At 41.2% G+C, this 22,892-nt stretch overlaps 1 protein-coding gene and 1 long non-coding RNA gene across 3 annotated transcripts; one reads left to right on the forward strand and one right to left on the reverse strand.

Moving 5' to 3' along the window:
- LOC131359292 (uncharacterized) lies at window positions 1-2,504 on the reverse strand. The gene is made up of 2 exons (XR_009205773.1): window positions 1,986-2,504; window positions 1-706 (listed from the first exon to the last, which is right to left on the reverse strand). It is a non-coding gene; the product is annotated as an uncharacterized LOC131359292 (long non-coding RNA).
- mideasb (mitotic deacetylase associated SANT domain protein b) lies at window positions 700-22,603 on the forward strand. 2 transcript variants are annotated; one of them, XM_058399033.1, is made up of 13 exons: window positions 700-1,034; window positions 4,002-5,919; window positions 8,266-8,556; window positions 8,848-9,199; window positions 9,410-9,476; window positions 11,968-12,110; window positions 13,954-14,057; window positions 15,906-15,981; window positions 16,480-16,568; window positions 17,526-17,669; window positions 17,761-17,883; window positions 18,187-18,371; window positions 20,999-22,603. In XM_058399033.1, the coding sequence occupies exons 2-13, from the start codon at window positions 4,357-4,359 to the stop codon at window positions 21,228-21,230; spliced, it is 3,369 nt and encodes a 1,122-aa protein (XP_058255016.1). In that variant the 5' UTR covers window positions 700-1,034; window positions 4,002-4,356; the 3' UTR covers window positions 21,231-22,603. The 2 variants fall into 2 exon arrangements, with proteins under 2 accessions (XP_058255016.1, XP_058255017.1); XM_058399034.1 differs by lacking the exon at window positions 17,761-17,883.
- Window positions 22,604-22,892: the final 289 nt, after the last annotated feature.

The following is a 22,892-nucleotide window of genomic DNA, read 5'->3' on the forward strand; positions in this document are numbered from 1 at the left end:
CTGTAGCCAGCCATGCAGGTCACAGCAGGGGGGATCTCAAATGTTTTGCAGCCATTTGGTATAAGAAAAGATTCCTTTACAGGACCTACAGATTTATTGTATGGACACAACGAAACTATTCAACTTATTTTTATTCCCAAACCATCAACCTTAAGATATCAAACCAGTTAAAATATGTTAAAAGTTTTATATCAATTTAACATCACTTTTTTTATTATTTAAATGTGTATCAAAAATGTTCCTGTGCTTTTTAGGTTAGGTGAATGAATGAATGAAATACATAACTGCTAAAACCCATTCATTTGAAGTGATCAATCAAACCAGTGTTTCTCCACAATGGCATTTTCGAGAACCATACTGATTTACAGGAAGTTCTGGCTGTAAAAACACTGAGTGTTCATTTGCTTTGCTCGAAATTCTGTTGATTATGGCCTCCTCCTCCTTTCACTCTTTCTCGTCTGTTTCCTTCTTCCCCAAAGCCTGCAGCGGTCATATACAGTAATGGATTTATAGGTGGCTGTGTTGGAGAGTTATTTGGAGAGTTGGTTCCTCACTCACGCTTCAACACCGCATTTTCCCCTCTGACGGAATTTCCCGCACGACCCCAGCGCGTTTGCTGTACTCTCAGCCCCACATGGAAGTCACGGCCTAATATGGTAGCGGAAGTAGGCGAGGCCAAGTGGACTGGAGGATCACAAGACTGGAGCTGAAACAGAAATGTGTTGTTCGATATAGTGATTATGGACTGCGCCTTAAGAAAAAAAAAAGCCCGAAGACGTGTATGCAGATAAACGCAACCAGGGTGCACTTTTCTAACATCTGGTGGCTCTTTGTTTTTGCACAGAAGCTGTCCGATTTCTACACGGAATCCTCTTTATCTTTGCGAAAGTCTACCTCTTGAGTAACACGGGAGTGAGGTCAGCATAGCATGACTCAACCTTGGATGTGCATGCAGTCATTTCTGGGCTATTGCTTTCCCAGCTTGGCGCATGGACACACTGGAGTTTTTCTCTCAGCGATCCCTGGAGAAAGCGGTAAGATTTTTTTTTTATTATGATTATTAAGATTAATTAGCGTCTGCAGACTAGATCGTGGTTCTGTTTACCAAAATGGTGGACACTTTAAACCAACCCATTGCGCGCCGAGTAGATTTGTAAACAACTTGGGCTCCGTCTGCCTGAGTTCTCCGCCGGAGCTAACTTGCTAAATTGTAACGTTAACAGTTTCGATGTGTCTGTGCAAAAGAAAGGGGTGAAAAGGAAACACGGGCTACATTTGACATTGCGTAACGTTACTTGTACAACGATCGGTAACTGTAGAGCTTAGTCATATCGAAAGCTACAACTGTTTCTTTTAGTTACGTTTATAGAGTTGACAACTCTTTCTCTAACTGAAGGCAGCTCTGTCGGCTCAGCAGGCTGCGACTGCGCCGCTTTCCTCCTACTACGGTCACTTTTATCATCCTGTGCTGGCCCTTTACATGGCGTATTGTTGTCGCACTTTGTTGCAGTGTGCCATGGAGTTAGTGAATGTATAATCCCGTTTCTGCAACAAAAGACTTCTCGTAAATCGCTCTGAGCTGGCTGGTCTCCGGAGAAGGGGGCTCCTGCATGGGCACTGGCTCACAGAGGAGAGTGCGCAACGCCGAGCTCCCAGTGCAGGAGTGCAAAAATCGCATTTCCTTGTCAAGCATGGTGCTTGGACTGTTTTCAATTCAGGGCATTAAGTGATGGCACTTTGTTGACAATTCAAGCTTATCTGTCGCCTGGTGTGTCTGTCTGTATACCTATTCTGGCATTGCATGCTTCCTGCGCTCTCAGAAAAAAATAATACTAAACTGTACCTTTCCTTGTTGTCATCTTTTGTACCTTTTACAATGTATTTTCACATGGAAGTGCGACTGTACTGTATTTTAAAATAATAATAAATAAAGTTTCAATTACCTTGTAAAGTCAGAAAAAAAAACAACTAAACTGTAGGCCTACCTTTCCTTGTCTCTGGCGTGGTTAGCCTGAACGGTAGACCTTTTCTACGTGGAATGGCGTGGATATAATGCACCTAAATGAGTTACGTTAAAATGCGTATACCACATGTAGAAAATGTGTAGCTGATCTCGATTCGTTTCTTTGGAATGTAATACCCCCTCGTAAAACTGTTTACATTTATCATCTATATGCAGCTCCAAACCTAGTGGTATACTACTGTACAGAGGAGTAGCTTGTGTCTCTCTAAAACCACGTTGTTTGCCATATATTTGCTATGGCAGTACGCTGAAGTATGTGGCTCTGACCTCTCCAGCCCTAGGTGCTGTTCTTGTCCACACGTGGGGCTGCCTAGCAGAAACCAGAGCCTTTACTGCTCTCATTATATTTGTCGGTTGCCAACTGTACAGCTCGAAATGTCAAGAACATTTGCCTTAAAACAATTTACACACGACTCTGCACGCCTTGCTCGGTGCCTTGTACGAACATGCTGCATATCCTTAATTACGATGGTCTGCATGATCACTGTTGCTTCATAGATGTGATGGTGCTTTTCAAGGTTGCACGGTTGCAATAAATGCATAAACAGATCCTTTGCCAATGTTTTCTGTTGCAGTATCATCAGAGTGCAAATGCAAATCACTGTGTGATCTATGAGCATGCTGGGCCCCCCCCACCCTCATACATTCTCTGCTCACTTCTTCTAAGCAAAGGCAATCCAGAGCACTGTTTTTGTTGTTGTTGTTGTTGTTGTTGTTGTTTTAATTATTATTTATGAACAACCTGGTGAATCTTGCAGGAGCTCATTCCTGTGCTAACATATTGCATTCATATATTAAACGTAAGTGCTGAGAATGAGGAACTGCTGCTTGTAGTCTGTGTTACTTTGAGTCATGAGATTTTCAGGACCACACAGACCTCATGGTAAATAAATGAAATATCATGTCCCAGGGTCTTAATTGCAGCCCCTGAAAGATTTACAGCTCAGTCCTGTTTCATCATAAATCAGCTTCTTGTAATATACACATATACAGAGCAATGTTGTGAGTGTTGAGTAGAGAGGCAAATTCAGAGCTGATAAAACCACAGGATAGTTTCCATGGAGAAGTGTTTTACTGCTGACAAATGTGAAACTAGGAAAGTGTAAATAGTTTTGCTAATCTGAAACGTCTAATATGGAAACATGGTTTAAATAAAGGTTTTGGGTAATATGGACTGAACAAATCAAATGACGTGTGTGTATATATATAATATTAATATAATATTAAAGGTATATAATATTAATATGTTATAAAGGTTAAGGCATGTTAATGTTTAATGTAATGTGTATTTAATATATTGTGAAGCAGCTTCATGATATTCAAAGGTGTAGCTTAGTTTCATTGCTTAAGGCATAAAGTGCCTGAAACATTTACATACTTGCATTGGATTGTTTGTAGCTTCTTCCCTTTTTCGTTCTCTCTCTCTCTCTCTCTCTCTCTCTCTCTCTCTCTCTCAGTTCAGTTCAGCATTGCTTTATTGACATGAATGTCAAACCACATTGCTGCCAAAGCAAATTGTATAAATATTATACATATTAATTATAAATGTTGTATATTTAAAATATACATATTATCTTTCTCCCTTTGAAATCAGAGGATATCAAGGATAAATAATAATTTATATTTGCCTTAGTTATCCCCCCCCCAAAAGTATAGTTGATTTGCGTTCTCACATTTTCTGCTGTGACTCACAATGTGGTGGTATTTGTGGTTTGCTGATATGAGTGCGAACACCCCTGAAAGAGTTTTTTTCTATTTATGTATGCATTGGAGTTAAAAAAGTATATGCAAAGTAACTTGAATACATTCTGGAGTTTTTATACCTTATACCCATCATGCTAAAGACACAATTTCTACGCCATCTATTCAATGAACCTTTTCTTTTTAAATCCTTCTACTGGGCTTGTATTTGTGAAAAAAAAACATGAATCTAAATGCAACCACTTGTGACTGATGGTTTTGGTTCCTCTCTCTTCAGGTCGTCATCCATGAAAACACAACGGAAGTCAAGTTCCAGAAGTTTCAGATTGCCTTGATTCACTAGGAGTAGAAGACAACTAGGTACAAAGGAAAGCAATAGACATGTTTGAGGGTCTGATAGTTGACACTGTGATTTCTGCTAATGGGATGTTTTGCATTTTAAAGCTGACTTCCATTCCAACTATGCTTAGCAGATTTGGATGACCACAGACTGTTTAAAAACCTCTAACTACATTTGTGAAAAAAGAGGGACAGATTAATTACACTGGAGAGAGCCTGGTGTGGTTTGGAGATTTGAACTCTTCTTTACCCTGTCACGAGCTCACTCCAGCCCTCACTTACCATCCTTATTCATGATAGTCATGAGTTTGCCAGCTCAACAGAAAGCCAACACAAAGAGGACAGGCAAACGCATCACTTTCTTTAACGACCAGGGCGTTGCAATGAAAGAAGCTTCTCAGCGCTCAGAGAACTCCTACTATGGCATGGGGGCCCCTCCCTCAGAGTCAGGCCACAATGAGGGTGCGGGTGTGGAAAGCTCCACTGCTGATGCACCACATATGTTTCTCAATTCTGTCATTTTCAGCCCAGAGAAGGGCAACCAGAACCGAGGCCATTACCAAAATACAATGCCAATGAAATGGACACACCAGGAGCTATCCCAGCAACCTCAGCAGAGACCTACAGGCTGGTCTCAGGGTGTCACAACGACAACTTGGGCTCAGACTTATACTCCATACTTGGGAGCACAGACTGGTTTAGTAAAGCAGGTACCTGAAAGTATTGCAATACCGCAGCAGCAGCCTGCCTCCATTAGGATGGCGGAAAAGCAACAACAGGGACCTAACACGGGTGGAGAAACTTTTAGAGATGCTTCTAAAGGCCTGGACTGGGAACAGCAGCCACAAGCCTTTCAGCAGGGTCACAAACCTGCTTTTTTCAATCCCCAGCAGAATGTGACATCCACCACAGGGAGCACATCTGTGCTTCAGCCCTTTCAGTTAGCTTTTGGGCAGCCTAGGCAAAACTTGGCAGCAGGCTATTATCAGGTATTCCATGGTAACAGAACCTTGCAAAATGTGAATTTTGTCAACAGCACCCAAACAAACCCCCAAAATCGAATTCAGCAGCAACTTCAGCAGCAGCAACTTCAGCAACAGCAGCAACAGCAGCAGCAAATCCAGAGACTGATCCATAATCAGCAAATTCAGCAACAACAAAAAATACTGCAACATCAACAACAGTCACAACAACTCGCGCCATCGCAACAGACGCAACCACAGCAGCAGGTACAGCATTTAAACCAGATCCAGCAGCAGCCAATACAAATGCCAACGCAGATACAAAAACAACAGCAAGCACAGCCACTACAACAGCAATTGCAGCAACACGTGCAAAAATCTCAGCAACAGCAAGTGCAACAGCCGCAATCACTAAATCAGCAAAAAGCCGAACAACTACAAAAGCTGCCACAGAATCAGCAAGTAGTGGAATATTCTTCTGCTGGCACACAACTGCAGTCACTTTCTCAACCCAATCAATCAACAGGGCAATCCCAGGACACACCTGAATCAGCACAGCCCCAGGATAATGCTCCTGAGTGCCGTCCTGTTCTTCCTCAGGCATCCGCTGAGACACAACAACCTGGACCACGGAGGTCTCGGCGCCTCTCCAAAGAGGGTGGAGGACAGGTAACAGAGAATCCCTCCCTCATGCCTGCTGAGCAACAGACTCTGGGCTCTCATAATGGAGGCACTGAAGCAAGGGAGGCTGGAGCCAAGCAGGCCATCCGAGCAGCGCCTACTGGGGTCATCCAGAGCACGCGGCGAAAGAGGAGGGTTTCCCAAGAGGCCAATCTGGAGACATTGGCTCAGAAGGCCTCCGAGATGGAGTGCTTACCTTCACACACAGTCAAGGTAAGATCAGCAAGACACTGTGAAATGGAAGCATGATTATTGTGCTCCATTGATGTAACAAGAATAATTATAACATGACTGTGGTCACTCATGTGTGGAAGACGTGCTTGATGGCATATGCACAGAGAACATTTTTTACATTTGCGTACTGGTTTTGCAGGTTTCACTACTTAACTGTGGCAGAATGCTTTCAGCAGAATGTGAATAGAACAGGTGCTGCTGTTTTAGCTCACATGTCCATTCAAACCACTGTCTATGCTGATGCCTCATGCAAACACAAATGATTGTCCTCTGCCGTTAGGAATACACTCAGAAGATCTCTCTTGTGTTAAATGTATATGTATACAAGCAGAAATTAGGGTCATAGAATAATTTTAGACATTTGTAAATAATGTCTGTGTTTTCTTGGTTTCCCTGAAGGAGCAGCTAAAGGATGTATTAGTTTTTGTATTAGGTATTAGAGTGCACAGTACTGAAGGTTGTGCCTGTGTCGACTTTCGAGTCCTTCCCTTTAAGTTCAGGGTGGAGTTGGAAGTTGGCAGGAGCGTTCGAACCTCCCTGGCTGAAATGCCCCAAATTGGCCCAGGTTTATGAATAAAATGTGTGGGTACAAAAGCAAAATTGTAATTTTGCTTATGACATAAATACAGAGTAGTAAAATTGGTAAAGTACATATCATCCAGTTGTTGAGTGACTACAGAGTATTTTCATGTCATACATGTCACAACTCTATCAGCTGTATCTTATGTATTTATTAATAGAGTCGAACCAAAAGAATGAACAACCACTGTAAAAAAAATTCAAATGTGTTGGTTGCTCATCCATCTGTGACTCCCGATTGACTCATTATGGGTGTTAGCATATTGATAGATTTATTTCAGATGAGTGATTTTTAGAATGTGAATTTTTAAAAGTGCTGGGTAGAATGTGCTAGAATATGCCCATTGAATCTGTCTAGACATGTTTTGTGTTTTTTCATCTCAATTGTTCCTACTGCTAAGACTCAGTTTACTTTGCTAGAGCATGTTAACTGGTAAGTTTGTGTTACATAAGCCTATTTTTAAGAAGGTCAGCAGCTCCAGTAACAATAGATTGGGTGTGTGGGTGCGTGTGCTACTGACCTCAGGCACTGCATGAGTAGCCCTAAAGAACACTCCAGTAAAAAAAAAAAAAAAAAAAACTATAACCAGTGCAGCAATAGAGAGGAAAAATGGTACCTGCCCACACTTGTATGTTCTACATAAGTAGGTAAAATATTTCTGAAGAATTTCTGGATTAAATTGTTGCTATTGTGTATGTGAGCCAGGACAGGGCTCCAGCTCGAGGAAGGTTAAGTGCTGGGAATTCCTGCTGTTGCAAACTCAAGTGCCCGTTGTAGCAGAAAAAACATTTATATCACAAAAATCAGACACTGTTTTGTTGTGCACTATTTATTCAGATGTTTCGATTTTTCTTTTTGTAGGTTTGTGTGCACTTCAAATTCAGGAGTCTAACCTTAGTATTATTTTTTTTAAATTCAGTTCTCTAAAAATGTTTTGTGCTCGATTTAGTCTGGTCCCAAAGAAAATCAGGAAATGTCTAGAGAATACAGGAAACAGGGCCTTTGCAGGAAGGTTTGTTCTGTTCCTCAGAATTTAGTGAAATTGTATTTAAAATAAAGAGGATTTGAAAATTGGTGGTAATCGAGAACCGCTTTTTGTTTCTATTATGTGGACATGCAGTGAGAAGAAAGGTATTTTGGCTTGGTGTCCTGATTTAACCACTATAAAGATGAGATCTTGTAGTTATATGACTTTATTTCAACATGCTGTTGATACAGGTCAGTGTAACACATCTGTACATGTATACTGCTTTCTGCTGGCAAACGTTTACAACCTACAGAGATTCAGAAGATCTTTTTTTTTTTTTTTTTTTTTGGTAAAAAAGAAACACTGGATATCATAATATCAGCCAATATTATAGTTAGCATGAGGTATTAGTTTAAACTCACTGTTCTAAATGCGTACCAAAGACACAACAACAAAAGCCCATGTAATATCCTGTGTGAGAAATGAAAGAGCCTGAAACACACTCTAATGCTTGTGCTAATGCTTCTAATCATTCCCAGTACTCATTTAGCAGATCTTTCTCACACTGCTCATTACATTGCCTTGAAGGTATTCCTCAGAGAATGAAATGCACCTCAGAAATGATTTAAATTTCTTCTTAAATTTCCACTTCTTTTAAAATTTTGTGGTCAAAATAAGATCAAATTAGAATAAATTCTAATTATGTAGCCAGTTTTGTAATTTGCCAGTCTGTGTTTATGTGTAAAGATTCTTTGTGATACGTGTTACATATGTGTAGGAGTCTCACAGGTCCTGGAGCCCCCCGGCATCAGGTCCTGGTCGAGGGGTTGGAGAGCTGGAGGGTTTGAGTGCCAAACGTGTGAGAGATGAGAACCTGGTGCCTCTGGTCATCCCAGTGTCGGTTCCTGTAAGGCGGGCAGACCCCATGTCTTTGGACCAGGAGCAAAGCTCTCCGTTACCCAGCTGGTCCCAGCGGCCCAGTGATCCAAACCGGACTGACCACAAACCCTCTGTCATTGTCACGCGCCGGCGCTCGCTACGCAACTCTCTGTCTGAGAGCTCGAGTCAGGTGCGTTGAGTGTCTCCCTGAGCAGTACTAGTGAGCCATCATTTTTTTTGCTTTTTGATCCACTGTATCCCCCATCAGCTAAAACCTGGATTAAAGCTTCCATCCTAATCCCTAGTGTTTGTTTTTCATTCTTTGAAATCTAATCTAGACATGTACTCCTTTCCTCCATCACGTTTCCACTTTCTTTTGCCACCACAAAGAGAGAATTAGAGAATAAAGCAAATGTTCTTATAAATATCATCTTTTCATGTTGGTAGTCACTACATGTCTGCCTCTCTGTTTATACTCCAGAACGGTGGAGCTGAGCTCGGTGGCGATGTAGATGGCAAATCGTCCAAGGCGAAACGACGTCCTCGGCCGGAGCCGCTCTTCATCCCTCCGCCCAAAGTGAGCACGCTGATTGCGCCACCCGTTTACTCCAGCATCACACCCTACCAAAGCCACCTCCGCTCACCAGTAAGGCTGGCTGATAACCCGCTCACGCTGCCCCCTTACACCCCTCCACCCATCCTCAGCCCTGTGAGAGAGGGCTCAGGCCTTTACTTCTCGACCATCCTCTCTGCTGCTGCGGCTGTCGCAGGAACACAGGGCCTACCGCCGCCCGCTACGCCCAAATCAGCCACTCGTAGCCTTCTTCGCTCTAGTGAGTGTCCCACACATGCATCTCCTTCTGTATTGTATTTTACTATTTATGAATGTATTGAATAAACACTGAAGCATATCTGAAAGTGGATGCTGCATGCATTCAGGAATAATTGTTGGTGCATTGCATTGCAGATGATTGTTGTAATTAACCCTGGCTGTAATTATGTGTCAGTGATGGAGTCATTTGTTTTTGCTGTTCTGTGTATAGACAGCACTGAGATTACGCCTCCTGTGTTGTCTGCTATGAGTGAGGCTACTCCTGTCAGCGTTGAGCCGTAAGTACTGACGATGTCTTATACACACACACACACACACACACACACACACACACACACACACAAAAGCACATTCTGTTAAGTCCTTGACCTATTTCCACATCCAAGTACAAGTGCAGCAGGCATTATCATTTACAGGAACAGTATTCTGTCTCTCACTTCCACCTCTCACACACACACATCACTTTTGTGTTCAAACTTAACTGTGCATGTATGTGTGTTTTGTAATGGTTGGCAGTGAATCTGCTATTCTTACTCCCTTCAGCTTAATTGTAAACTCTTGTCAGTTTCGGCTGACTGTTTCGGTGTCACTCGTCTTGGCTGTGGTAGTAGTGTTTGTGTGTGTGGGGTTTCAGCAGAAAGAATAGTGATATCATCTTTGTCTGGTACCAACTGATTTTCCTGTGTCTTAATGTTTACCCTGTGTGAAAATGCACATGCACACACACACATACACACACACACACACACACACACACACATACAGACAAACATTATTCATATGGGCTTTCCAGAAGTGAGCCATATCCTGGAAGAAATCTGTATCTGCAAATCTGCAAACAAGAGCAGGGGTTGTGTAAAAAGGGTTCCATAGCTGTCCTAAAGCATAACTTCACATGCACAACTCTGATCGTGTAACGATAAACCACTATGATATAATAATATATGTACACTAATGCATGGTTAATATTTTAAATCTTAAAAAAAGCTACTAAAATGGGATATAATCTCTAGCTGTATTAAAAATAACAGAATTGGTCACAGGCAGATGAGTGTGCAATTTCACTTGACTCCCAACTTCTATGATCATAATAATAATAGTAATTTATCTCAGTGCTGCCAAACTGCTTTGTAGTATTCCAAAAACACACAAAATGTAGTTCACGATTAGCATTAAAATAAGTTGCCTGGCTCAGTAACTACTACAATAAGGTATCAGTTAGATATCACTAAGATTCTCAGTTTATGTTGTCAATTTCCTAAAGGTTTTATATAACAGTGTCTTAACCTGTCAGAATATACCACAAATATATTGTTCATAGCTGAGTTTCTGTGACTGAAGGATTGTGTGTATCATGTTATCCTGTAAAATTTGAATGGGATTAGTGGATAAACTCGGACCACTTTTGAAGTTTTGGATAGAATTTTACATTAACATGTGCTCTAGAAGTCAGCATCCCAGTTAGCAAACCACATGCACACAAATTAGACTCGTATTGCACTTTTTGGACTAGTTTATCTTCACTTGAAGTTTTCCTCATTTCTCTTCAAATGATGGTGTAACGAGGGGTCACCGAAACTAGCACATGATTTGTTTTTTTCTTGTTTATGTCTGCATACTATGTGACCTCTGAACAGAAATGTAGTCTTGTGATATCCTTAGTCTGCGAACTAGCGAACCAGTATCGACGTGTTCATTGATTGAGACTTCAGAGCACTTTTATACTCTGGATAAAGGCATCTGCAAATGCTGTAACTGTAAATGTGAATCAAAAATTATATTAACACACCAATTTAGCCAGTTGCCTTAAAAACAGATATTTTTTTCATTTCGAGCTATTTGTCCCAAATCCAGTGCTGTTGAATATTCCCTGCTCAATGATATCTCACAACAGATATGTTTCTGATGTGTAGTTGAGTGTAGTTTCAGAGGTGTGTCCATAAGCCACCTATAAAAACCCTCTTATCTCCCTGATCTCTGCATTTAGACAGAAATATAAATCAACCTTTAGTGACTTCGCACAGTAGGCTATGAATAGCGTGGAGTGCTAATGTTGTGTAAATGATCCAAGGCCAAAGTCTACTCACTCACGTAGGCCTATAGGGTAGAAACGCAGCTCTTCCAGGCTGATAATCTCCCAGCTTTACCCAGCAGGGTGATAAAGCAGCCTGTGCTGAATTGTCACTTACATGACGCACACCTCTGAGGTTATCCTAAAAATAGCCTCTTAAAAGCTGATGTTGCATTTGTAGTGTGAAAGTAAACAAATAAACATAATAACTCCCTAGATATCTAAGCATCTTTTTCAGCATGTTCATCAAATGAGCAAATTTTGCACGAAGAAGGAAAGAAAGATTTGCATGCTGGATGTGGATTTGTTTTAGGAGACTGATTAAAAAAAAGTCATATCGGTGATATCGAGATTCCTGCATAACTTCTCTGCATAAACTCCTCAAGATTTTTAGTTGTTTCAACCAAGTGCTTTATTTTGAACCTGAGGCAGAAAGGATCTGAACCTCATAAAGAATGCAGCTGGTTTATTTTGCAAATAAACTTCATTGTTTAGTTTTCTAACAAAATGCTGACAGTCAGGATGCATGATTTTTAATAGATTTTCTCTTTGTTTTTTAGCAAAAAAAAGTGTTACTTATAAGGATTATTGTTAATTGCATTGTTTCTTCTATTAATAATAATAATATTAATTAATTAAGGCATACAATTTAGACATGTAATTCTCTGTTTTAGAATCTCTCTCCCTCTCCCTTTCAGGCGGATAAACATTGGACAGAGATATCAGGCGGAGGTGCCTGAGCTGAAGGAACGCTCTGCTGCGCAGCTCGACCCACACAAGGCTGAGCTGGTGTGGGCGCCACTGCCTGAGATGGAGTCCAAAGGCCAGCAGCAGGAGCGAGGTAGCTCTATTCAAACACTCTGCTTTTCTACTCGAGTGTGTTTTTTAGATTGAAAGTTGTAGATAGAAACCTTTTCCTTGTTTTGCCGTTGTGTAACTAACTCTCTCTAGTGTCAAAAGCATTACACAAGTATTGTCGACACCAATCAATCTGAATTGTGTGGCAAAAAAAGACAGCTGAAGAAAGCATACATTTGTGTGTCCATGTAATAAATAAAAGTTTATCAGCAATTTATTTAACAGTAGCTAAACGTTTCAGTGTATATAAAAACAGCCACAATGTTTTGTTACCAAACTTGGTGACAAATAAACCAGCGAATCACAAGTTTTCAAGGTTTCAGTATGTGAGTGTCGATTTGCATTTACACATCTAGTTGACAAAGGGGAAAAAATAACAAGATGGTGTACTAAAGGTGACTTGTGCACAGCTACGACATGCCTTAGCGCAGCCATCAGACAAGCCATCAGCCCTGTGGATAGGGACACAGTCATTCGATTTATTTCAATTTTATTTGTATAGCACCTTTTAACAGTGAAATTTGTCACAAAGCAACTTTACACAAATATATAAATTTAATGAAATGAAATATATCCCTAATGGGCAAGTCAGAGGTTACTGTGGAAAGGAGAAAGTCTGTGAGACAATATTAGTGAGATATCATGAGAGGAACCAGAGTCAAAAGGAACCCATTGTCATCTGGGTGACGCTAGATAAAATTATAAAAGATTTCCCTTCTATATCTGTGTGCTGTATTCTCCAAAAGTGCAATTGTGCAACCAGGTAATATACTCTAGTTTTAATAATTCTTATTCTTTAATAAGTCATCACTGATGCTCATACTTAAGTTCCTCAAAAGCTCCTGGTTACACAACTCTACTTGAGTGTATACAGTGGTTGAAATTATTTATTCACACTATCCGGTGCCACCCAGATGAGGAGGGTTCCCTTTTGAGTCTTTCCTCTAAAGCAGGGGTGTCCAATCTTATCCAGAAAGGGCCGGATAAGATTTCTGGATAAGAATGGACACCCCTGCTCTAAAGGCTCCTCCTCATATTGTCTCAGGGAGTTTTTCCTTGCTCATTAATGATAAATATACATTTAAATATGAAACTTTATCAATTGTTATAAGCGCTGTACAAATAAAGCTGAATTGAATTGAATCATTAGGATGTGATCAGGTGATCAGTCAAAATAAATGTATTAATTTGCAGTGAGGCCAAACCAATACAGCAAAATATCCCCCACAGCATAACAGAGACTCCAGGCTACTGTATTGTAACGGTTAAGCATCAGTCCTGTGCTGTTCTCTTGGTACATCCTTCTCATGCTCTTTACCATGTCTCTGTAGATCGGTCCTACTACAATATACTATATCTCTCTATATAGTGTGGACAGAGAGTCCTGCATTGACCATCTTGGCCACCTGACAAAATGCACTCACATCACTGTCATTCAATGTGCTCTTTTAACCACAATTTCTATCCCTACAGTATGTACAGATTTGTTTCTAAATGTCTGTCTCTTTAATCACCCTTTTATTGAAACAGCTAGTTGATTAGTCTTGTTGAGTGACTAACTTTCACAGACTTGATATTAAATGGATTTTATAAATGCCACAGAGCATGGAAGGATGTTAATTGTTTAATTGTATCAAACTGTACATCTGTCTGGAGCTCATATCTGCACACAGTATGTTGCTCCACCCATAGATCCAGATTTTTCCTTTACTTTGTCGCTTGTCTGTATGTAAATATACATAATGTAGATCGATAGATAGACAGACGGATAGATAGACAGATAGATAGACAGACAGACAGATTAATGTGGCTTTTTGTTTCTGCAGTGAGTGACCTCATGCACCTGGCCTGCTCCAGTGCACTGTGTGGAGGAGGGACCAATCAGGAGCTGGCCATGCACTGTCTCCACGAGTGCAAGGGTGATATCATGGTGAGTGTGAGATGATGTAAGACTACACCAGCATGATCCCAATGACATGCACCACCTTTGTCCACTAAACCCGTTTTCTTTCCTATAGTACTTAATGAAATATCCCCAGGGATGTAAACGGAGCGATATGATTTCATGTTATGCCCTTAAACTGAGTGCATTACGCTGCGTTTGGCAGTGGGCCTTTGTGTCACGTGTTCAAGGGGCTAAATAATCACTGTTTCAATGCCCGCATTTTCATGTAAGCACAAATGAAGGGAATTAGATACGTGTTTGTGTGTGCTTTATGTTCACACAGCTGAACCAGCAACAGCAGCACAGAGGCCAGCCTGATAGTGCTGAGCTGTCAGCTCTGCTGCCATAGCAACCTGCTGTCAATACCAGAGACACGTGCTGTCGCATGTGCTACTCTGTTCAAACTGCAAGCTGTCTGAATGCATGTTCTATTGCATTGTTTTGACCCCATCTTTTCCCCAGATAGTGTGGATTCAATGTAAAGTATGTTGTATGCCTACACCCGCAAATCTGCAAAATACACATATTTTGATATTCTTATAGGTGTCTGCCAAGATACTGGCATGCCACATTGACATGTGCGCAGGTGTTTAGTGCTGCATGTACTGAACAATAAGATACAGAAAAAGAAAACTGAATAAAGTGTCATATTTTGCTGTGGTTGGAAATTCTAATTACTGGATGAAATAAGGCAGGATTTAGCTGTTGTAAGGTTTAGTTGGAATGGATGGCATAGTGTTGCTGTGTCAGAGCTCCAGGGTCCTCTGGTTCCCCAGAGCTCGGGTTACTGACTGTTTGGATTGTCGCTTCCCAAAAAACATGCTGGTAGGTGGTCCACAGTCAACAAAACTAATACTTTATACTTGATAAATAATTAAATGAGCGAATTTATGGAAATTTTACAATAAAAATATTTGTCTGATTACCTTCTGTTTTTTTTTGCCCAGAGATGCACTGTTGCACTGCTTCCTTGCAATAATTCACAGTCATGTGACTATAACACATACGTGTTTATTATGTTCCAGCTTTACTGCCATCCAATCAAACTGCTCCATTTTGCTTCTGCACTACTTCTGGTTCATGTAATTAGTTGGATTTCGTCCTGACCACAACTCCACCAGATACGTTTCCCGGCTCAAACGATCAGTGTTGCTCATCACACACCATTGGTGGTGTTCATGCTGCTCCTGTGCAAGCCTCTGCGAGTCACTTTCATGTTTGTTCCCATTCTCTGTGACTTGTCTCAGATGATATGTTTATGTGCATCTTTGCAGAAGTACAAATCAGCCATCCGCGTTTACTGCTACTTATTATTTGCACTGATGAGGCTCAGGCTATGGGTTTGCTGTTTAAGAAGCCATTTCTGTCTGCACTCAGGGAAACAGAGATTTGTCTGTTTTCACGTGCCATCTATGTTTTGCAGTTTGAGTAATAAATCGGCAGATCACAGTGAAGATGCCGGGAGAGATAGAGAGGGGTAGAGAGGAATATTAGCCACTGGCGGGTGCTACTTGGTTAAACGCCTCCAGCGAAATACTCTTGCCTACGTTGCCAAGGAGATAGAGAGTGTCTGGCTCTGTGTTTCACTTTTTCCTTTCTTTGTCTCTCTCTCTCTCTCTCTCTCTCTCTCTCTTTCTTTCTTGTTCGCCTTTCCTGCTTTATGCTGCATGTGCGAGATATCGTACTCCTTTTGTTCTCATGTCTTATATAATTAAATCCTACACAGCTGCCCATGCCTTTGTCTTATTACTGTCTCCCACAGCACTGGCCAATGATTTAAAGCTGTATGTTGCCATGTCAGTTCACAGTGAAATCTTTTGCTTTTGTTTTTAGGGAGCCCTTGCCCTTCTTCTGTTGAAAAACCCCATCTTTCCCAAATCTCACCCTCTGGCAGATTACCACTACTCTGGTAAGTACCTAACACTTCATTTTGTCATTTTTCTTTTGTTTCTCTCTCTCTCTGTTTCCATCTAGCCCACCTTTAGACAACTGAGCGTGGCTTCCTGTCTCTCTGCCCCAGTAGGGACTTACTGGAATTCCATGCAGTTCTCTCTGTGTCTCAGCCATAAACCATACCAGCTGAGTACTGGGGGAGGGCAGGGCCGGCTGGGATTACTGGGTGAAGGAGTGGGGGTGGGTTAGGGTTGCCTGTTGGAGATGTACAGAGTGGGTGAGGGGAGAGAGAGGAGGGAGAAAGAGAGCGTGGGCAGCGTGTTGGCGGGGCTGTGTGTGTGCTTAATCCATAGACGAGGACAGGAGCACTATTGTTTATGTGCCAATATGTGTCCTGGCTGTGTGCCTTGTGTGTATCTGCGTGAATGTGTGTGTTTATACGCACAAGCTCGTTCGCTTCAGACTTTGCAGTAATTGCGTGACTCATGTCCTGGTTCCTCTATTTCTCAATCAGGCTCAGACAACTGGACACCTGAGGAGAGACGCTTCTTCAACAGGGGCATCTCCACCTACAAGAAGGACTTCTTCATGGTGCAGAAAATGGTATTAGATCACATTTCGGTAGCAGAGAGTGAAGCCTTTTATTTCAAAAGAAACATTTCTTTCACATATGCAGTGAGCAAGCAGACTGACTCAGACACTAAGCTGTAATGTAACACTTCTATTCAAAAACATTTATTATTATTATTATTATTATTATTATTATTATTATTATGTATTAAAGAACAATGCTTAAGCCATCAGAACACAGTAGTCACATTCCTCCTGATTGAAATGAGATACTGATCCTTATTGTTTCTAATACAATAAAACAATGCTGTTTAGGATACTGACATCACTATGTGCTTTTCTTTGGCATTGTTGAAAGTGATGAGCTCATTAATAACCAGCAGTAACTTTTGTACCGTAGTTACAGGGGCGATGTCAGGACCTCATCAGATTTTAAAAAGCCATTTTGCTTTAAAGTAATTGTGATCTAATTAAAAATAATGAATATTAATACATCATAACAGAAATCAGTGTTTATTTCAGCCTAATATTTATGTGCCAGCACTTCACACTATCCAAAATTCTTTTACTTTCTCTCTAACTTTCCTTGATTTCATGATTAACACTAGGCCCATGCTTACACCACCTCAAAATCATGAGCCTAAATAAAGAAAAGTGGTAAAGGTTTTTATTTGATCATGTATGAACATGATCGATTAGGAAGGTGAGAAGAGGCCATAGCTCATGACATTTGCTTTATATTACATTTGCACTTATATAAGCTAGATTAGATTAGATTTTATTATATATACATACAGATTTCACTTGATTTACATTATACTGCATATTTATTCTTGCACACAACTGGTTTGGGCAGTGCAACAGAAGATCATCTCTCTCTCTCTCTCTCTGGCTCAATAATTTGCTGTGTTGCATTGTTATTTGTGCAATGCATGACTGCTTTTCTTAGTACTGTGTTCACCCACCATGATGATGTTGTTCTGGTTGAAGGTAAACTCTAAGACGGTGGCGCAGTGTGTGGAGTTCTACTACACCTATAAGAAGCAGGTGAAGATCGGCAAGAATGGCACGCTTCTCTATGGTGAAGCAGAGCCTCCTGAAACACGGCCCACAGAGGAGGAGGTGGACTATAAAGTAAGGCTGTGTTTCTATACACGTGTGTTAAATCTCATACGGACAGGTGCAGCGTGGTTGGGTTTGTAATCTTCTCTGCTGTCCTGAGCAGGGTTCACAAAGATTTGATATGCGAAAGGAAGAGGAAGAGGACAGGAAGTGGGAGGTACCAGGGGACAGGAAGCGAGAGAGCAGCCCTGACAGGGTGACACAATGTCTACAGGCCAGTGAAAGTGTGAGTATCAAGTTGCCAAGAATAAAGGTGGAAGTGTATGTATTAGTTAAGAAAATTTATTAAAATACATCAGTAACTTTTCTGTTTATTATAGATGGGGGGGGGATCCAGAATATACGACATTTTTCTAATATTTATGTCTGGTGCCCTCTTGTGGCTGACAGCTGTAACAGTAAAACTTAATACAGTAATTGTATTAAGAGAACAGTATACTGTAGATTTAGTGCTGAAATACTAAGCAGTGATAAACATTTTGTTTATGATTTCCTCCCTCTGAATAAATGTAATTATCTTATCCTTCAGACTGGTGCAGTACTGGTTTTAAGGAATCAGGAGGATGGACGACGGGAGCATCCAGCGGTTGCGGTTAGCCACGCCCCCACAGTGCCTCCCAAGCCCCGACCTGAGAGCACGGTGCGGAAGAGCGGCGTTGGAACAAAAGGCTCTGTAGTACCAGAGGGAGAATTTCCCTGCAAGAAATGTGGAAGGTGAGACAGCAGCAAATGCTTAATTAGTACCAATTTTACGTGAAGAATATAAAGAAAGCGTTTTAGAGAGCATCTGGTCCGTTTTTTAACGTTGGTCACTTTCAGATCATTTTGATGTACATTTTATGTTGATGGTACATGGCAGAGGTAGACAAAATTGTGTGGTTAAAGCGGTCAAGATAAGCAACTAGCTTGATTAAGAGGCGATGATAAATACTTCAGTAGTCTCAAATGCCTAATGCCTCTGAATACCACACATCTATTTATGTCCGCTTCTATTTCACTGTCCACTTTATTAGGAACACCTGAACATTTATGGAGTTATCCAATCATCAACATGGCAGCAGCACAATACAGAAAAATTGTACAGGTGCAGATCAGGATCTTCAGCCAATGTTCACATCAAGCATCAGAATAAAGAAAAAGTGTGATATCTGTGACTTTAACTGTGGTACGGTTGTTGATGCCAGATGGGCTGGTTTGGGTTTTTCAGAAACTGCTGATCTGGGATTTTTAGTTTACACAGAATGGTGCAAAAAAAAACCCAAAGAGTGAGAGACAGTTCTTAAGGTGTAAAAGCATTGTTAATAAAAGAAGGGTCAGAGGAAATTTGGCCAGATTTCCTCTCCTTTCAGCCAAGAACAGGAAACTGAGGTTATCATTGGAAACGGATTTTTCAAAAACAAAACAAGTCTTTTCCCCCATCTTAACTGTAAACAAAAGAATCTACTTTTCTTAATAACTCATTACAAATCACTCCAAATCAATCCTTTTCTAGCCAGCCCTTCATCTTGGTTTGTCATGTGCGTATCTGAGAGAGTTTTTTCGGTCTGATGTCTAATTTATGCTTAACAGTTCCACACTGGTACAAGCAGGCGTCAAAACGATGTCGTGGCAGCTGTTAGTCACTGTGTCATGTGCACTAACATTTTTTTTTAATTACCTGTGATCACATTGCCAGCGTATGTTGTTGCACATCTGGCACATACCGCTGAAAATAGCTTTAAAGCTGTTATTTTGTATTGTGCTACGCTGTTTCTAAAAGTGCAGTAGTTTTGCATTGTTTTAAAGCAAACTTCCCTTTTGTAGTTTTGCTCGAGTGCAGAATCTAACCATGAGGTTCGTGCTCATGACTTGCAACCCTTTGATCTGGATTCTTGACATCTCTGAAGCAAAGGTTTAAGAGCTTTATCATCTGTTTTGCTGTAGCTTTGTTGCCTGTATCAGGAACACGTGTTTAGTAGTGTTGAATTGGGAAAGTCTGTGAGTAATTGGCATCAGAAATAGATCAGAGAGCAATAAAACATACCCTCTGATTCCATCTCGTATCAGTGAAGGCAATGTCCGGCTCTGTTATTATCAACTGTCTCTTAGCAACCGAAAGTTTTGAGTAGTGTTAAATGCCATGCCTTCTGCTGTATGCCTGTCTGCCTAGTGACTGAGCCACTGAGTGCAGGTTGTGTGTAAGCGTGCACGTGGATGATTTGGAACATGAAAACATCTCGTACGCTCTGTCCTCCAGCCCACTCACCATTGGCCGCTGCTGCTCATTTGCATTTTGCCAATGCATCTGCTCTGGCTTTGTCAAAAAAGACCAATCTTTCCGCTTAACACGCTTTGCGCTCGTATTCTGTAACGGTTCGTAGCGACAGGTTTATGTGAAGCATAAAATCAAGCAATCGATCTTGATCGTCAAACCTCTTTTTCATGAGGTACTAACATCAGATATGTCACAGCGTGAACCTTCATGGGTTTGTGCGTTTATGTGAATTCGTAGATAAGCCAATGTCCGGTATTTTAATCTGATTCAAATACATTAATGAAAGGTTTGTAATACAGTATCATGCAGTTCTCCTTAAGTCAGGACAATTATTGTAGTGATCCATTACCACCTCAAAGAGATTTTTCACCACTAACATATAACTCATGTCTATAAATAAAATTTTAAACGTCTGTTAACGTACATGTTGTAACAGTGTGTAGGTACATTTAATATTGCTAAACGTAGCAGTTATTTCCTGTTATCACTATAAACAGTCATTTCCTCACCAACCCCCTTTTGAGGTTGTTAAAAAAAAAAAAGTGGGCTGTTTGTCACAACGCTGAGAAACCACAAAACTCATAACCCTTTGTCCTGAAGACTTTCCTGTCAGAAACCTTAAAGAAACAGTGTTACCTCTGACACTTGGAAAGATTGAAAAGACTGCTTTCAAACATGTTACGTAAATGTCTCCTCTGAGAAAACTGCACACACGTTGCAGTAAGATAAACCAGATAAGCCGCAACTGAATGAGCAGCGCTGCTATCAAATATATTTTTGTCATATCTGGCCACCCAGTTAGTTAAATTAAACCTGTAACACAACAAATAAATGAAAAGGTACTTTTCTGATGTATGCAGATGTATTGCTTCTGGACCGTATTAACCTAATTGAACTCTGCTGAGTATCATGAAGCTTATAAAGGCAGGACACTGCAGTTTATGATGTAAGACATTACTGTAGCTCTGCTGAAGAGAACAACCTGAGATGCCTGGACAATCATGAATAATAAATATTTACCTATGCATGACAATTTAGTCATCTCCTCTGTTTGGTGGTTGACCCAAGTGTGTTGGTGTTTCGGCAGGATATTCTATAAGGTGAAAAGCCGGAGCGCTCACATGAAGAGCCATGCTGAGCAGGAGAAGAAAGCGGCGGCTCTCAGGCAGCGGGAGGCCGAGGAACGTGCTGCAGCCGCCGCAGCGGCTTTAATGGCCGCTCAACAGAATGGATCTCGAGGGGAACAAGCAGCGCGGCGAGCCAGCAGCGAGGACTCCTCAGATGAGGAAGACTCCACAGACGATGAAGACTGGCACTAGCAAATACTTGCTTTTCCTGCATGGTGCAGCTGGGACACTTCTTTAACATGACCTGATACACTGGTCTGTGTGGGGAAGAGTAACGTGGAGATGGAACATAAAAGCCTTCAGGGACTGTCTTACTCCCTCAATGTGTGTGTTTGTATGTGTGTGTGCGCATGTGCTAGAGTGTGAGTGTCCAAGAGAAACATTCAGGGTTTCTCATTCAGACATAGGGCTATAGGGAGTACAAGCCAAGGGGTGGGTGGGTGTGTGTGTGTGTGTGTGTCTGTCTGTCTCAGAGAGTTTGTGTCAAAGAGATGCATTCAGCAAGTGTTTCTCATTCAGACATAGGGCTACATGGAGTATAAGCCAAGAGTGTGTGTGTGTGTGAGAGGGAGGGGAGAGAGAGGGAGAGTGAGTAAGAGAGAGAGAGAGAATGTGTGTATGTGTGGTTAGGGGCAGTACCAAACACTGTCCTTTGACACTTTCAGACCCCCACTTTCAGACACACACTGGGTGCAGCCCAGGAATTCCACCTGCTTCCCCTGCCCATCTTCCTATCACAGACTCGCTTCACCCCTTTATTACCCGCTGTGACTCACACCTCCATGCATTCAGTGCTCTGGACACTGCAGGACTTACAAACCGGCAAAGACGGAGGACGGACTAAAGTCCTCCTTTTGATTTTTCTAAATGAAATCTGTGTTTGTGACTCTTACGGTCGACTGCCAAAAGCTTGCACAGCTGTATTTGTGTACTTTTTATTTTTTATTTTTTGTTTGTTTTTTGTAGTGCCGTAATTTTGGCTTTGGTGTTTTTGTTACGTTTACTTCTGGTCACCTCGCTGATGCCTTGGATGTTTTTGACACTTTTAATCGTGACATGACAATCAATTTTACAAAGGTTCTTTTTATATATCCAACAAAGTATCATTGTTTTTGATATATTCCTTATTATTAATATTATTATTGTTGTTATAATTGTTATCCTTATTAGTGTCATTGTACTGTTTTATTGTTTATGGGTAAGGTAACTTTTTTTTTTTTTGTTTGTTTTGAAGTTTTTTTTATCATTTAGCTGTTTAGTTTATTTAAGACTTTTGCTACCTGTGTTTGCAGTTTGTAAAGCTTCTCTAAGGTGTCAGGCAGGAAAAGACAGAACCCCGAGGGTGAAAGTGCAATAGAACAATTTGAAATATTGATGCAAATGTGCTGCCACTCCTCCCTCCTCCTCCTCCTTCTTCATTCCCTGTCCATCTCCATCATAATCTTAACCTGAACTGAACCCTAATGCAGCCTTGATTGAACAAGATCATTTGAAGATATTTATTGTTAATGTTATTTTTCTTGGGGGGGAAAGAACAAATGTGTTTGAGTGGCTAAAGAATGATGCATAACGTGTTTGTCAGCTTCAAGAGCTGTGCTGTCACTCCGACTCTGCTGGACCAGCACTTGGCGATATCACCATGGCAACAGAGGCTGCTGAACCCCCCCCCCCCATCCTCTAAGAACAGCCACACTGTGGAGCTCTTGGCCGAGAGTAACGGCTCCAATTACCGCTCATCACACTTTAGTCTGCTATGCACTCTGTGTCTGTGTGTGTTTGTGTGTGTTAGTGGCCCTGTGGGTGGATGTCGAAGTGTGTTTTGCACACATATGTGTATGTGTGCATGTATGCGTG

Source organism: Hemibagrus wyckioides, linkage group LG09, assembly GCF_019097595.1.
Source record: "Hemibagrus wyckioides isolate EC202008001 linkage group LG09, SWU_Hwy_1.0, whole genome shotgun sequence".
Classification (NCBI taxonomy): domain Eukaryota; kingdom Metazoa; phylum Chordata; class Actinopteri; order Siluriformes; family Bagridae; genus Hemibagrus; species Hemibagrus wyckioides.

Bases quoted from the DNA above. Each gene is read 5' to 3' on its own strand.
- mideasb (XM_058399033.1), top strand. From the start codon at position 4,357: ATGATAGTCATGAGTTTGCCAGCTCAACAGAAAGCCAACACAAAGAGG. The intron at 5,920-8,265 runs GTAAGATCAGCA...ACATATGTGTAG, and splicing joins TACCTTCACACACAGTCAAG to GAGTCTCACAGGTCCTGGAG. The intron at 17,670-17,760 runs GTAAGGCTGTGT...TGTCCTGAGCAG, and splicing joins AGGAGGAGGTGGACTATAAA to GGTTCACAAAGATTTGATAT.